The sequence below is a fragment of the Oxyura jamaicensis genome, chromosome 1 (genome assembly GCF_011077185.1).
Source record: "Oxyura jamaicensis isolate SHBP4307 breed ruddy duck chromosome 1, BPBGC_Ojam_1.0, whole genome shotgun sequence".
NCBI classification, from domain to species: Eukaryota; Metazoa; Chordata; class Aves; order Anseriformes; family Anatidae; genus Oxyura; species Oxyura jamaicensis.
In genome coordinates this window covers 182,104,896-182,120,247 of record NC_048893.1, presented here as the reverse complement: position 1 = coordinate 182,120,247, position 15,352 = coordinate 182,104,896, and the positions used below count along the sequence as shown (strand labels likewise).

Sequence of the window (15,352 nt, the reverse complement as noted above, 5' to 3'; positions counted from 1 at the left end):
AGATGTTTTTTCTTGTTGCATTCATTCCCCCTTCAGACTGGCATGTCCCCATGCAGGGAATAAGCAAAAAATATCTTTGCTGATAAAATTAAATATTTTTGTATACAACAATAATGCACAGTCTAGCTTTTTTATATTCAGCTATAGTTCATGTAATACACAGCAATGGAAAAACAGAATCTGAAGGGGGGTCTGAAGGATCAAGAAGAAAAAAAGTGTACAGATTCAGAAATATGAAGTGTTCCTTGTTGTTCTGCTTGGTGTGGTGTCTTACCAGTGAGGAAAGAGAATTCCCTGCAGTGGGATGGTATGAAACCCAGTGAGAGCAAAAGGAAAAAAGAAAAACAACGCACCTAAATTTGAATATGTAACTTTTCTGTCTGGACAGCAAATCCCAGAGCTTTCAATCAAATAAAATTTCATGTTGCTCTTTTACTTAGTTAATTGCTTACTATTAATTAATGCTAAGGACAGTTTTACTTAATTAACTCCTTAACCCTGTGTAGGTTTCTTTCACAGTGACTGCAACACACCTTGTACCTTTTACTGCTCATAAAAAATAGCCAGGGTCCTATGGAAGGTCTAATACAACTAGAAAAATATAAAGACAGGTAGTGAGACAGAAACACAAAATTAGCACTGTGTATTATATTGAATCATTAGGTACTTAGGCTAATACATATTTTCCTTTACAGGGTTCTTCGTGGAAATCAACTTCACTTTGTGCCTGCAAATACCTTTTCCTCATTAAACGATTTGGGGGAATTGTGAGCTTTCTACAGTCTATTTTTAAATGATAGAGTGTGAGCAGTAATGCCTGTCATCTGTGAGTGTGTTGTCCCTTTCCTGCTAAAGGCGGGCCAGGAGGTCATGCAGAAGCAAAGGCTGAAGGCCAGGAAGAGGCCAGCAAGAGGGAGCTGTGTGTAGTGCCTTGGGCAGCACCGCGGGGAAGGGGAACCTGATACCTCTGGTTATGAGGCTTTCTGGGGTTTGCTGCAGACACAGTTTGTAATGTATGGCCTAAAAAACAAGATCCCCCTGTATCCAAGTGACCATCAGGCTCCTTCACCTCCTGGCAGCTTCACCTGGGTCTTCTGGAGCCAACAGCATTTCTGAGTCTCATTGGATCACTCTGAGAGTCTATTCCCTGTAAACTCTATAGAAATATAATATGGGGCACAATGGCTGCTTTATGGAGGTGGACCAGCCTCCTCTCACTAGCTTTAAGATGTTAAGCTACTTTTAGATGCTTGTCTGCCACTTCCCCCAAGGATGAGCATGGATGCATCAGGCTCACCTGCACACAGAAGCATCATGCTGCGTCTGGGGCTTGGTTATCTTGTTATCTGGCATGGTGTGTTTAGGCAGGGACAGAGAATGGCTGCAGAAGGAGCAGAAGCCAAAAGAGAAGGGAAAGCTGGAAGGGGAGCCATCAGTGGCTGGAAGGATGTGAGTGACTGAAACGGACTGCTACGGGCTGTTGGAGAGTAGCAACTAGTATCATTTGTTAAAGTCACTGATCTTCTGGCACGGTGGAAACTCCATGAAACAAACAGCTTGTTCACCAAAAACAGTCTTTACCATGGGATTTGTATTTATTTTGCTTTGTTTCCATGCTCTACCTATATTAAATGTGAAAGCTTCACATCTATGTAATTAGGCCTTGATTCATCTCACCTCTCAGCAATGATTAAGTTCATAAATTATACAGAGACCCTCAGGCAACCAGGTTCCCAAATTAGATACCTCAGCTGAATGAGGTATGATGAATCAGAGCTAAAATGATCCATGTTTAGCAATTGCCAAACATCAGTGCCTGTACCGACTGGCTTCAAAGTGAGTTATGGATAAAATTAGAGCAAGGAAATATTGGATGAACAAAGAAATGATAAAAAGATAATTTTGCTGCTATTAGACTTTTAAGTAAGGTAGTATGCCTCCTCACCTATGAAAAGAAGGAAATCTGTGTCTTCGGGTTTTGAAAGTTTGTATATTGAAATGGATGGTGCAATATTGGGGTTGAATCTGTTTTCTCGTTCTGTTTCTTGAAGGGATCTGTCCAGCAACAGGATTACAGAATTGCCACGTTATATTTTCAAAGACCTGAAGTATTTACAAAAGCTGTAAGTTATAAATGAGAATTTCCAACTGAATTTAAATGTAATAGTTTATTTTTTATTATTATTATTATTTTTAATGAAGTTAGAAACAGTTTCTATTTCTTTTAGGAATTTGTCTTTCAATCCACTTTCTCACCTCTCAGAGGATCACTTTGAAAGTCTTCAGCAGCTTCAGTCATTGTAAGTAAAACCGGAAATATTTTAATAGCATAGTACGCTAAATAATATCCTTTCTTTCCAGGAGAAATATTCATCAATTGCAGAACACTGATTGTCACTCTATAAGATGCTGAATATACTTTAATTTTCTATTTCTACAGGAGTCCTCAACACCCTAAGGTAGCAGGCTAAAATGCATGATTTACAGCCATACAGTTTGCTCAGTTTTACTGCTATTCACAAATGATGAGGCTAGGAGCAAACAAAACACATAAATAAAGAACAAATTACACAACAAGCACAGCTAGGCTACCTGGGCAGGTCAGGACATAAATAAATTGTAAGAGGTATTTTAGAACCTCTATAAAATCTAATTTGTGGTGGTTCATAAAATACTCACTTCGCTGTATTGATGATTCAACCACATTTTTTTTTAAATTAAGTATTTTACACAAAGCTTGAAGTCAGAATTGTTGTTATTTCTTCTTTAATTCACAAAGATGCACTCATCTAAAAGAACATCTTCTAATTTTATTGGATTCAGGGTTGTAAAGCACGAGTGTAACATCTTTTTAAAATTGTCATTCTGTGCTATATATGGCTTTTTCTTAAAAAGCTGTCCAGAAGAAGAACGAGGTGTTATTTTTAAATAGCTCAGCTTCAGCTCACACTATTTTTTGTTAAGCAGAATGAAAACATCCTGAATTAATCCTAATGATGAATCTGGACAGCTTTCCTGCAACTCATTGTTTGGTAATTTTCTCCTGTGCCACACAGTCAAAAACACTGTGCTGAAGGCAATGTAAAGGATAATGTTCAGTTTCTCTTTGTAGACCCTATATGTTAAGTGTCCATGGGTAACAGGTGGGTAATGTGTCTAAAGTCATTACAGTAAGAGTAAAATTTAAGAGAGAGTTCAGGAAACCATTGCTATTTGAGATCCCTGCTGTGTTTTTCCTGGCTGCCAGCTGCCCATCCTGAAAGTCTTTGGTCTCTTGAAGGCTCTGTGTCCTGTCTGCCCATGTGGATGTCTCGGACACAATGGGACATGCCCAGTAGTGCTAGATGGAGTATTAATCTGAAGAGCAATTGAAACCAAAATCTGGTCTAGGTTGAGATGAACCATTTTCCAGATCCCACTGACTGTATTCACCACTGGCTCATTCAGCTGACAACATGTAGGGCTCTGGTGTCATTGGAGATGCCCTTGGATATCTATCTACCCCTCCTCGTTGTCACCTGCTACTCCAGAAGGCCACGGGACTCTCATAGGCCTTATGCCATAATAGCCATTTCTCAATGGACATCTAAAACAGGTGTCTCCAGGGCATGTGAAATGCTTTTTTTTTTTTTTTTTTTTTTTTTTTTTGTGGATAACTGAGTCTATCATGTGGCAGCTGTGCCAGAATAACTTCCTTTGAGGCTCTTTGTGAAGTGCGATACAGCCCTTGCTACCACTATTATTCACAGAATTAAATGCAGCAAGGATAACTTGCTATCAATATTCCAGTCCATAAGCCACCACAGGGACAAGACAGTAATCTTAAGACAGGACATTGTTTTGAAATATGGACAGAGACATGCTCTGCTGCTATATAAACCTTGACCAGCTGGGAAAAGTGTAGTTATTTCAATCTGAGAGCACATTAACCGTGATAGATATGTTACTGCCACTGTAATAGTACCACCTGCCTGCCTGTCAAAATGATCGTCTGATCTGCGTTTTCAACTCAGAACATGCAGTACGGGAACAAAGAATCTAAGACAGACATAATGTCAGTCTCCCAAAAATCTGACTGGTTTAGAATTAACCAGAACAAAGTGCTCTCACTACGCATTCATTTTTCCACAAGACTTGCTGACAGGATGACAGGCATTTTACTTCATGGGATAGACAGTATATAATCCAAAAAAAAAAAAAAAAAAAAAACTTTTAAAAGTTTAAAATCTTGGGGAAAAAAAAATAATAGTAATGCCATTGGGCTTGAATAAGAACCAAACAAAATCTCAACCTAATCCTCTGGTGAAAATAAGTTACAGTCCAAGTACACCAGTACTTGCAGCGTGTGCATGGTGCAATGGACTTGTGCCGTATGGCAGGTTTCCAACAGCATTTGCCTTTCTGTCAGGTGCATACAGTTAGTTTGTTTTGCCTATGTCAGGAGACTGTCTTGATGTTCGAATCACAGATAATCAACAACCAATTCCAATGGCTTCTTTTGTTTTTCCACTATAGCCAAAAGTGCGAAATAATGAACTTCTGTCACTGTTTCTGGCCTTGCTGGGCTTGCTAACGCTCCTGCACAGGCCCTCCTGATGCTGCATCTGTAGACCGAAAGTCTATTGGGATGCTGCAGCATGAAGCTTTGCTTTCAGATGCTTCAGGAAATGCTCAGTGAATATATTCAGTATACAAAGTGTCTTCTCAGGGCTCTTTCACCATTAGGATTTTTATTGAGCTGAATGCACCTCAGTACTGGTTTTGCTTGCACATATGTAAGACAATATTATACCGGCATTTTCCTTTTACTGAATCTTAATATCATTTTTCCCTTCTGTATGGGGCATGTTGCCTAGTCAGCAAGTCCCATTGAACCATGCCATGTCAGAGACAGAAGGTGTGTGGTCCTTTGCCTCAGTGGTGTGGCTCATGACCTGACAGCTGATCTCTCTACCCCTAAGGCAGAGCAGCTCCCTCCGGCTGCCTGGTGGCCTCTGCTCTCCTTCGGCTCTGCTCAGCTTCACCCTGGGCAGTGCTAGCTCACAAAGGCCAGAATAGCTGGACAAAATGGACAACTGCTTATGCCTGGGTCTTGGCCCTCTTCATTTTATCAATGCAGACGTAAACTGGCTGTCTCTTGCCTGGTTATTCAAACTAATGCTTTCTAATGTTAATTTTTCTGATAAACTTGCAGTTTATTTTTCTAAAGGCTCCCTCTACAGTCAGCAGACAAAAAGAAGCCTTGCAGGACAAGAGTCACTAGACCCAGCTGTGTCCCAGGAGCTGCTTCTCCCTCTTGGCTCTGAAGGAGACTTAGCTCCAGCCCAGCCACCTGCAGTGTGGAGGCCTGATGTCAGGTGAAACAAAATCCAACACAGACACCTGAACCTACTCAAAAATTTATTTATTTATTTATTTATTTATTTCATCTTAGCACTTTGGGTGACAAGTGGGAGGAAGACCAGTTCCTCATCTGCAAACACACACTCTAGTGATTTCTCCTTCCAGTTGTACACATCATTGCTGAATCATTCCCTGCTGCAGCTTTTTCTGCTTGGCAGCTAGTAGCTGTGGTTTGTGCAAACCATCTCTGCTAGCACTCCAGAAATGTGACAAAATATCCAGCTTCTGTGACCTACTAGCCTGTCCCTCTGATTGCCTCTCCTTCCAAGGGGATGTCTGTCTGTACTGTCCGTGGCTGCTGCTTTTAGTAGTCCAGATGCAAAAGATCTCCACTGCCCTTGTTGTTCCTCAGCTGGCCCACAGCTACCTCCCACTATACTGGACTTCTTATGAAAAACGTGCAGGGCAACGTTATCCTGAATAATGGAGGGGAATTCACCCTTCCCCAAGGAAAAGCTGAGAGAATTATACATTTTGCCTTCTTGTGTTATTTCTTCCTCTCCTGATTCTTATAGCAGAAGGTGTCTTCTATTTCTGCCTCTTCTAAATGTTTCCAGGTCTCTGACTCCTTTGTTGATCGGAAGGCCCTTCGGCCAAGGTTTTTAATAATAAGGCTGGTGTGAGCAGCTGAGCTTAGCACCCAAGGAAAGGAACGAAAACATCTATCTGCAAGTCACTTCTTGTACATTGGTTGTCAAATGGCCTAACTACAAAGAGAGCTCAGGTTAAATATATATCCCTACGACACGATCTTCCAGTAAAAAGCTCTGTGATGAACAATAGTAGGATCATTCTTACTGAATACAGTCAGGATTTTGCCATAAAATAGTTTCTTTAAGACCTTTGGTTTAAGAAAATGTTCATTTGTGTAATTCAAAATTTGATAACCACAGAAAGCCCTATTGCATATAATTAATTTACAGATCATTACATTTACATATTTTACAGAGACCTGGAAATGATTGAGATTCCAAATATAAATGCAAGAATGTTCCAGCATATGAAGAACCTCTCCCACATGTATGTATGCAAAATAAAACAAAGAATAATGATGTGGGTCTTTTTCATGCAAAATGTCCAAAACCATCCCAAGCTGCTTTTCCAAGTTACTTCAACAGGGAGCCCAGTTTCTGGAGAAAAATAGATTACATGTTTAGTATTTTAAACAGAGAAATGAAACAGGCTTCTCATTTAGTTATCTAATTTTTAAATTGTGTCACACCAATTCTTTTTCTGCCCCTAACACTTCTTTTTCTGGCTGAAATGAAATAAATGAAACTAGTTACTTACTTGGGAGTTCCTGTAGCCTTAAGCTTAGGAGGCAGAAGTAGAATATGTCATTCAGGAGCATCAAAACTGGGAACTGAGTCAGGAAACAGAAAAATTATATTTTGAACATGAGTAAAAAACATATATGTTGATAGAGAAGATAGAATGTGTGCTGTACAGCTATTTTATCTTGCTATCATAAAACATGCCTTTTCTATTCACAATATGTCACAGCTAGATGCCAGAAACACCAAGTACCTTTGAACTACTACCCCTGATTTGAGGCAAACAGCTTTAGGAACATCACACTTTCATGTGTATTCTGAAATGCATCTGTCTCTTTAAATATTTAAAGTGTCCTTCTTTATGAGAAATTTTCATATATCGTTGCCCATACAGGTCACAATTCTATCATATTAGAACTTCATTTGCAAATCTATCCTTCTTGTTTTTATATTTGATATTCTTGTTCATTATTCATCAGTATTGTTTCACAAATAAAATGGGAAGTTTTTGAATTACTGATTAATACAAGAACAGATTTGATTTTTGATATTTTTGTTTCTTTAACACTGAGCCACTATGCAGTATTTCTGCAATATAAAAAGAAGCAGCATTTATGGACTGGCTTAACTTTAAACATTCTTATATCGAGTATTCAGAAAACGCCTATTTTTAAATCTTCCAGGAGTCAGCAGGCTGTAAGGATGCAATTCAAAACAACCATGCCCTTGCAGGCTTTACTCTGTTAGAGCCTTTATGTCCTGTCCTACAGGCCTTCTTTATGAAAGCACTGCCACTGAAGAAATAGAGGAGTATTTATATGGATAATGAATGGTCAAGGAACTGGTATGTTTAGGATCTGATATAGATTCATAGAATCATAGGCTATCCCGAGTTGGAAGGGACCCATAAGGATCATCAAGTCCAACTCCTGGAATTGCACAGGTCTACCCAAAAGTTTAGACCATGTGACTAAGTGCACAGTCCAATCTCTCCTTAAATTCAGACAGACTTGGTGCAGTGACTACTTCACTGGGGAGCCTGTTCCAGTGTGCCACCACCCTCTCGGTGAAGAACCTCTTCCTGATGTCCAGCCTGAACTTCCCCTGCCTCAGCTTAACACCGTTCCCATGGGTCCTATTGCTGGTGATAACAGAGAATAGGTCACCTGCCTCTCCACTCCCCCTCGTGAAGAAGCTGTAGACTGCGATGAGGTCCCCCCTCAGCCTCCTCTTCTCCGGGCTGAACAGCTGAGATGCTTAAATGTTCATTACCAAATTTAAGTCATTCCACAGATATTTCATGACCTCTTAATGCTGGCAAAATCCTTCTGCCAAGGAACAGTAAAAGATCTGCTTCTCAAGCACCTTTGTATGAAGAACAACCACCTGTACACTAACAAAAAAAAAAAAAAATAATAATAATAATAATAATAATTAGCAAAGTCCTTCAAAGATTTGTGAAAACAACAAATATATCAGATCTGACCATTCCTCTCAAGTCATATATGAACAAAGGGTACTGTAGCTGTGACTTGTGTTTAACCAGCATTATTACATGGCAATTTCTTTCCTTTTCAGCTACTTCAAAAAGTTTCACTACTGCTCCTATGCACTCCATGTGCGAATATGCACGCCGCTAACAGATGGGATTTCATCCTTTGAAGATCTTTTAGCTAACAATGTTCTGCGAGTATTTGTGTGGGTCATAGCTTGTGTCACATGCTTTGGAAATCTTCTTGTCATTGGAATGAGATCATTTATCAAAGCAGAAAATGAGACACATGCCATGTCCATCAAAATTTTGTGTTGTAAGTATGCATTAAAGGTATTCATAACAAATAGATTAGTATATTAGCACACTCAGTATATATATATAAAGTAATATACTACGTATATATATATAATGTATATAATATATGAAAAGAAATATACTACTGTATAGTCAATACAGCATTTTATACACTATATTATAAACTATATATAATATATAACACTGGGTATGTCCCAGTAATTTCAGTTTGTGTTCTGGGCACAAATATAAGTGAATATACTAGTTTCAAAATATTTTTTAGAATTATGCATTATCTATTTTTGCACTATTTTTCGATATTCTAAATGTAAGTGAATGCCAGGAAATAACTAAGGTCTTTCAGTTCCTTGATTTTAGATATTCAAGACATGTACAAAGAACCTATGAAACTTAAACATTTTACTTTATCATTTACTACTTTTCATTCTGCATTTAAAATGTTGAACAAGCTAGCTAGTGTTAGACTGCTTCCCATCTGAATTATTCTGTGATCATCATATGTCCTTTTTTGGCACCAGAGCTAATAAGTGCTTCTACTATTTTTGAAATCTGTATTTCACAATTCAGAAAAAGTGATTACTTCTAAACAATTGCACCATATCTTGTCCAGCAGTCCTTCCCAAATTAAGAACCCTGGAGCCAATAGAAATGGGGGACTGAATTCAGACTTTCTGTGGCCAAGTCTACTTCCTTGCAAGCTTATGGTGCAACAGGGTGATGTTATTTCCTGGTGATTAACCCTTTAAAATCATACAGGACATATTATTACTTGCCATCTCTTTGTTCAAGTTAGCCAAGCCTATAAATTCTGACTGCATGTTACCTTCACACAAGAAAGATTTTATCTTGCCTGACTTAAGATGGTTACAGTGCAGATGTCTATGAATTAGTCACTTTGAGATCTCGTTATAGTCAATGGATTGTGCAATTTACCTAATTCGAAGTAGATAGATACTGTAGGTAAATACTTACTAGTAGATAGATACTATGGATGTGTAAAATTAGAAGAGGTGAATCCTTGTTGAGATGTATTTATTATATGTATAATATAATAAATACACATCTGTGTATTTATTATATGGTGTCATTTATTACATGGTGTCATTACACTACTGTGTAGTGCTGTAGACCTGCCAAGTCTTCCACGCTCTGCGTGGGACACCTGTAGCTTGCTCCTGGCTGAAACTCTGCCACGGCTCTATCTACATCCTGATCAGTGCCCAGACATTGCTGCAGCCTCTCTCCAGGGCCAGATGTCTCCATGCCAAACACATCCATTGCAGGGATTCCATACTGCATTGTCCCTGAAAGCCACCATGCTGGCTACAGACAGGGAGTTTGACCCAAGACCCTTGCATATGCACCTGTAGGATCCCCATTGGGCAACACTTCCACTCATTTGTGACCAAGGGGCTCATAGCCCCATATCACATGAATTCTCAACAGTAAATTCTCAAAGGGTTAAATTATTTTTGTAAGCCAGCTAGCACATAAGTATGATCTACATGAAGCATTTTGTTGCTATTTTCAGTAAACTGTGAAATCTGTTTCTTAAATAGGTGCTGATTGTCTAATGGGGGTGTATTTGTTCTTCATTGGAGTTTTTGATGTTAAATACCGTGGACAGTATAAAAAATATGCTGTGCTCTGGATGGAAAGTTTACCATGTCATATCATGGGGTTCATCGCCATGCTATCTACGGAGGTCTCAGTCCTATTGTTGACATATCTGACCTTGGAAAAGTATTTAGTGATTGTCTTTCCCTTCAGTAATATCCGCCCCGGAAAGCAGAAGACAATAGTGATTCTTATATCCATATGGATTGCTGGATTTGTCATAGCAATAATCCCATTCTGGGATGAGGACTTTTTTGGAAATTATTATGGGAAAAATGGAGTTTGTTTCCCACTGAATTCTGATCGAATGGAAGAAATTGGAGGCAACAGGTATTCCCTTAGTATTTTTCTTGGTAAGTTTAATTTTTAACGTGTTATAATTACTGACTAATATGATTTTACTAGAAAAAATACCTAATGAATACTCACTGGTAGATGCACTTTTCAGTATACTATTAATGCTCATGTTATAACAGTTTCTAAAGGCACACAAGAGGACCAAAGCCTCATGTGCTGGCTGCACTTTTAAGGGTCTGTTACCTCAAGAGTTTAGCATCTGTTTTTAACGAAACATGTGAATGTAACACAGAAGAGGAGAAGACATAGAAGGAAATAGGAATTTTGGTAATAACAGTGAGATCATGCAATTACTTAGCTATATATTGTGTACAACACAATGATTTGAAACCTTTTCATTTTGATAAATCTGTAACATCAGCGACCTTCAACTACTGCTCAACATCGTCTTGACTGCATCGCAGGAAACTGTGATGATATAAATAACATGGGATGAAACTTTAAAAGTGTAGCTGTATGTGCATTATACTGGCAACGAATAATGATTAAATGTATGTATATAAAACAAACTGGAAAGGAACAGAATAAAAACAGAAACTTCAGTCTGAAATATGTATGAACTGCTTATGCTCAGCTTGAGCACTCGCTCACAGCAAAGACTGAAAATTATTCAAACTGCTGCCAAACGATCTCCTCTGTGACCTGCGTTTGCAAAGCTGTATGGGTTATTTTGCCAATACACATACATTTACCTTTTATTTCTCGATCCCAAGAAGACAGTAAAGCTACATACTGAAAGATGAAAACTGTAGTTTGTTTAGAATTATATTGAATAGAAAGTAAAAAAAGGCAATACATATGTCAAATCAGATTCATGTAATGATTTCCCATCAATAAAATGACTGTGTTATGCTTTTCAATTCTTTTTTTTTTTTTTTTTTTTTTTTGATCCATATTTCTGAGCAAGTGACTGTTTCAGGTTCTGGGATCTTGACAGAAATGGCTCCTTCGATGGCTTTCAGCTCTTTATTGGAGTACTCCAATACTCAGAGTTGCCATCTGATGAATTTTTAAAAGTCTTGCTCTGCAACACAGCACTGCGTGATTAAAATCCAAGTTGCACAGCTTGCTCTGCACATGTTTTTCCATCAGGAATTTGTGATGGATATTTATACAGAACTGAGGAAGCCTGTCTGAAATGAACATACGCTTTAGAGTGGTTTGTCACTTTGCTGGGGAATATGTCGTTCTTTTATCACCATGCTAGAGACCTGGAGGCGCTTTCTGTTGCAGATTTATCGCAGCATTTCTAGTCAGGAGATCAGATCTCTGTGGAATCATGAGCCCCCCCATCGTGTGCATTAACTGTGTTTCTATAGTAACTTCTTACAACTTGTTCACATCTCACTGTGTAACAGATGGGAACACGTGGTATGCGAGCGGGCTGTGTGACACTTGATAATATTGAGGAGCCGATCCTAACATAAAATTTTTAACAAAGTAATAGAGGAAAATCAAACAGAGGAGTGGTGGGAGAAAGGGGAGAGAGGAACTATCATTATCATTTCAATGCCATTTGATTTTCAGTCTTGTTTCCCCACAGGTGTGAACCTGCTCGCCTTCATCATCATAGTGTTTTCCTATGTCAGCATGTTTTGTTCCATTCAAAAAACTGCCCTTCAGACATCAGAGATGAGGAGTCACATTCACAGAGATGTCGCCATCGCCAATCGATTTTTTTTTATTGTATTCACTGATGCCATCTGCTGGATTCCTGTCTTTGTCATTAAAATCCTTTCCTTATTCCAGGTGGAAATTCTAGGTAATGCTGTATGAGTGAGATTTATCTTGGTAAAGATTCAGTTTAAAGCAAACCAAATCTGCCAGAGGAATTCTAGCAAACCATGGGTGAAGAGGAAGTATTGCCCAAAATGTTTGACTTCTTATGGGTTCAGAAATCGAACTTTAAAGTAAATACATATAATCTTAAATGTATTTATGTATGTGAGAACAAGAATAGGTTACCCAGCAAAGAAGTTTTCATCTACAGCTGCAAAACCCCACAGTAATATGTACGAGTAAGTCCACAAGTCCATCACTGACCACGCTGTCCCCTCTCTGGCCCTGAGAGGGTAAAGAGATGCATGCTTTCATAGCTCTCCACCACTGCACTGATTATATGCAGTCTTGCTAGCCTGGCTGCTAACAGATAACACTGTAATGAAGGCATCCTTCCTTCCCATTATAATTCTACAAAATTGATGCTTTGTGATGGTAGAAAATTGGGTAAAAAATCCTCACTAGATGAAAGGCATTAATGAAATGTAGTAAATTGACAATGGTTTTATGATAAAACCTTTTCAGCCTCATTGGTGGCACTGAATTCCATTTGCATAACCAGGAAAAAAGTGATTATATGTGGGTAGTTAGAGATAAAACCTGGCCACCATGAGGGTGTGCAGCGGACGTAAAGCTATGATTAGAGTGGGATTCAGGATGGTAAGGTTCACGGCCTTCTGAGCGAGTAACTTCACCCCTCTGTATTCCAGTCTCTCTTTTGCAAAATAAGAATGATGGTGGCTTTTGTAAGGCATTTTGAGCCCTACTGATGAACACTGCAATGTAAACACTAGGTATTACTGAGGCTGATTTTACACTATGTTTCGTAGAAGAGGATTTGGAGTTACATTAAATACTCTCCTAAAGAAAGATGGGCTTCAGTTCATATTTAGTGCTTTTATTAAATTCTGGTAGATACAAAGAAAGACACTCTCTGTCAAAAAGTTATTTTTTTCCTCCATCTGATCAAAACCCATGCTGAGCTCAATGAAAAACACAATGAGCAACGTTGAATTCAAACACCTTTTTTGTAAAAGGCAATAGTATGGTAGAATTCTGCAAAAATGGCGTAAGGTGACATAAAGTTAAAAAAAAGAAAGACAAAGTAAAAAGGACATAAAAACATGCTTACTTCTTTAGTGTTCTTACAAAAGAGCATACTAAGTGTCTCATATTTTTTCCTAGACACTGTCACTTCCTGGATAGTGATATTTGTTCTGCCAATAAACAGTGCCCTGAACCCCATCCTCTATACTCTCACAACTAGTTTCTTTAAGGAGAAGCTAAAGCAGTCACTGGGCAGTCGTCGAAGGAGGGCAATCTTCAGAAGCAATGAAAAAGCCTTGGCCACTTCAGTCACACGGACAGACGATTCCCTCGCCCATAGCTCTTCATTTAAGCTCAGACTTTTAGAAAAATAATTCCTGAGGACAGTGCTGACTTTCACCAATTTACAAGTGGTTGTTTGTCATCAAGATAATGGAAAGAGGACGTAACTGCCTTCCACCTGTGCTAATCTCCTTTACATTCATATGAAGAGTCTTTTTGGCCATTACCATCTCTGTATGCATCTTCCTGGAAAATAAAAAACACAACTGTTGTATTTATCATGAGAGATTTGTATTACAGTCTGAAACATAGACAAACTGGACCGGAGCTTAAAGCGGAAATACTTTGCTACTATTCATCCCTGTTCCCCAGAGGGTCAGTGCATCTGTACTTGTTAGATATAGTCTTCATATCATATATTAGTTTAAGGCAAGGACCTTTCTAGAACATTTGTCACATTTGGACTGTTCTAGCAATTTCAGGATATATCCTCACGGCGAAGTATTTATCCCAAGGTTGGAAGCTCGTGGGGGGGGGGGGGCAAGGCCAGAATATTCTATGCAACATGTAAATCTATATTAATCTTGTAAGATATAAGTAATACGGGGGCTCTGCAGAGTGGTGAATGTCTCTTTGTGCACATAAAGTCACTACTCAGAACGGCAAGACCTGAGTAGTGTTATTATAATATTTTAAGGTACTAAAAGTCAAGTGAACTTCCTGTGTAAGCAACAGAGCCCAGACTGAAATAAAAATTAAATAATGAAGCTCTCAGAATGATCCTTGAAAGCAGTCAATTCAGTTTTCATTGCATCAGTTTTTATGAAGCATAGGCATCCTGGCAGCATGGGTGAGCACATGTTTGAGGGAGCATTTATGGGGCTGACTCAAGCACTTGTAAGGAAGAACAATTCACCTTTATTAGCTATGTTTTCATAACCACCTTAGTTATATTTTGACTTCATTGCGTATGAGCTGCCTACCTGTTATAAATAGAAGAATCAAGCTCTTAGAAAAAGAGTATAGCAAAACGCTCAGCCTACTTTTACATTTAAATATATATATATATTTACTAAAGAAAGCTGCAAAAATGATTCAGAAGCACCTGTTTATAAATCATTTTGAAGTGTTGTCAAACAAAAGGAGTTTGGAGCAATGAGGAAGATCCAGAAATAGGGAGAAAACAAAAACAAAAACAAAAACAAGTGTATGGGCTCATTGCTAAAAATAAGGAAAAGCCTGAAGAGTTAACGTTTCTCATCTGAGATGAAGTGACTGAATATATGCTTCAGGCCCACCCAGACTTTGCAATAAAATGCATATATTTGAACCACAACAAAGGCAGGAGGTGAAATCCAATAATAAGGTCATTGTACAGTGGCATTAAGCCCAACTGTGAGGTTTTGACCCAAGTGTTCACACAGCGCACGTTTCAGCATGGGATTTTGTCTGAAGATACCTTAACTCGCATTTAGGTATCGGAAGGTCCTTTCAGTTAGTGACCCCGTTGACCTACCTTCTGGTACTTCATAACCCACTTGGTGCTTTAGTTTGCTAGACCCTGTCCTGCTTGGCCTGAATGGTCCAAGGAGCCTCCTGGGTTCAATGTCCATCTACTGACGGTAGAACAGGAGTTGGGGAGCAGAGCAGGTATAGCAGCTTGCTGGCTTGTATTGGTTTCTCTGACTGTAGTTGTGGAGATGAAGCAGGTTCTGGTTGCTGTAGGTGCTCTAGGAGGAGCCCCTGCAGGAGGATATAACAATCCTATAGGAAGAGTGTTTTT

The 15,352-nt window shown here is 38.8% G+C and overlaps 1 protein-coding gene across 7 annotated transcripts in view; it reads left to right on the top strand.

The window, feature by feature from the left end:
- RXFP2 (relaxin family peptide receptor 2) overlaps nt 1–14,346 on the top strand; it is a 30,282-nt gene extending 15,936 nt beyond the window's left edge. For 4 of the 7 annotated variants that reach the window (XM_035324900.1, XM_035324919.1, XM_035324884.1 and 1 more), the window contains 8 exons: nt 696–767; nt 2,052–2,123; nt 2,229–2,300; nt 6,352–6,423; nt 8,256–8,485; nt 10,047–10,457; nt 12,005–12,223; nt 13,426–14,346. In XM_035324900.1, the coding sequence (XP_035180791.1) occupies nt 696–767; nt 2,052–2,123; nt 2,229–2,300; nt 6,352–6,423; nt 8,256–8,485; nt 10,047–10,457; nt 12,005–12,223; nt 13,426–13,661 (1,384 nt within the window). In that variant the 3' untranslated portion in view covers nt 13,662–14,346. The remainder of the gene's footprint in view (nt 1–695; nt 768–2,051; nt 2,124–2,228; nt 2,301–6,351; nt 6,424–8,255; nt 8,486–10,046; nt 10,458–12,004; nt 12,224–13,425) is intronic. The other 3 variants (XM_035324910.1, XM_035324889.1, XM_035324928.1) reach the window with 1 other exon arrangement.
- The last annotated feature ends 1,006 nt before the right edge of the window (nt 14,347–15,352 follow it).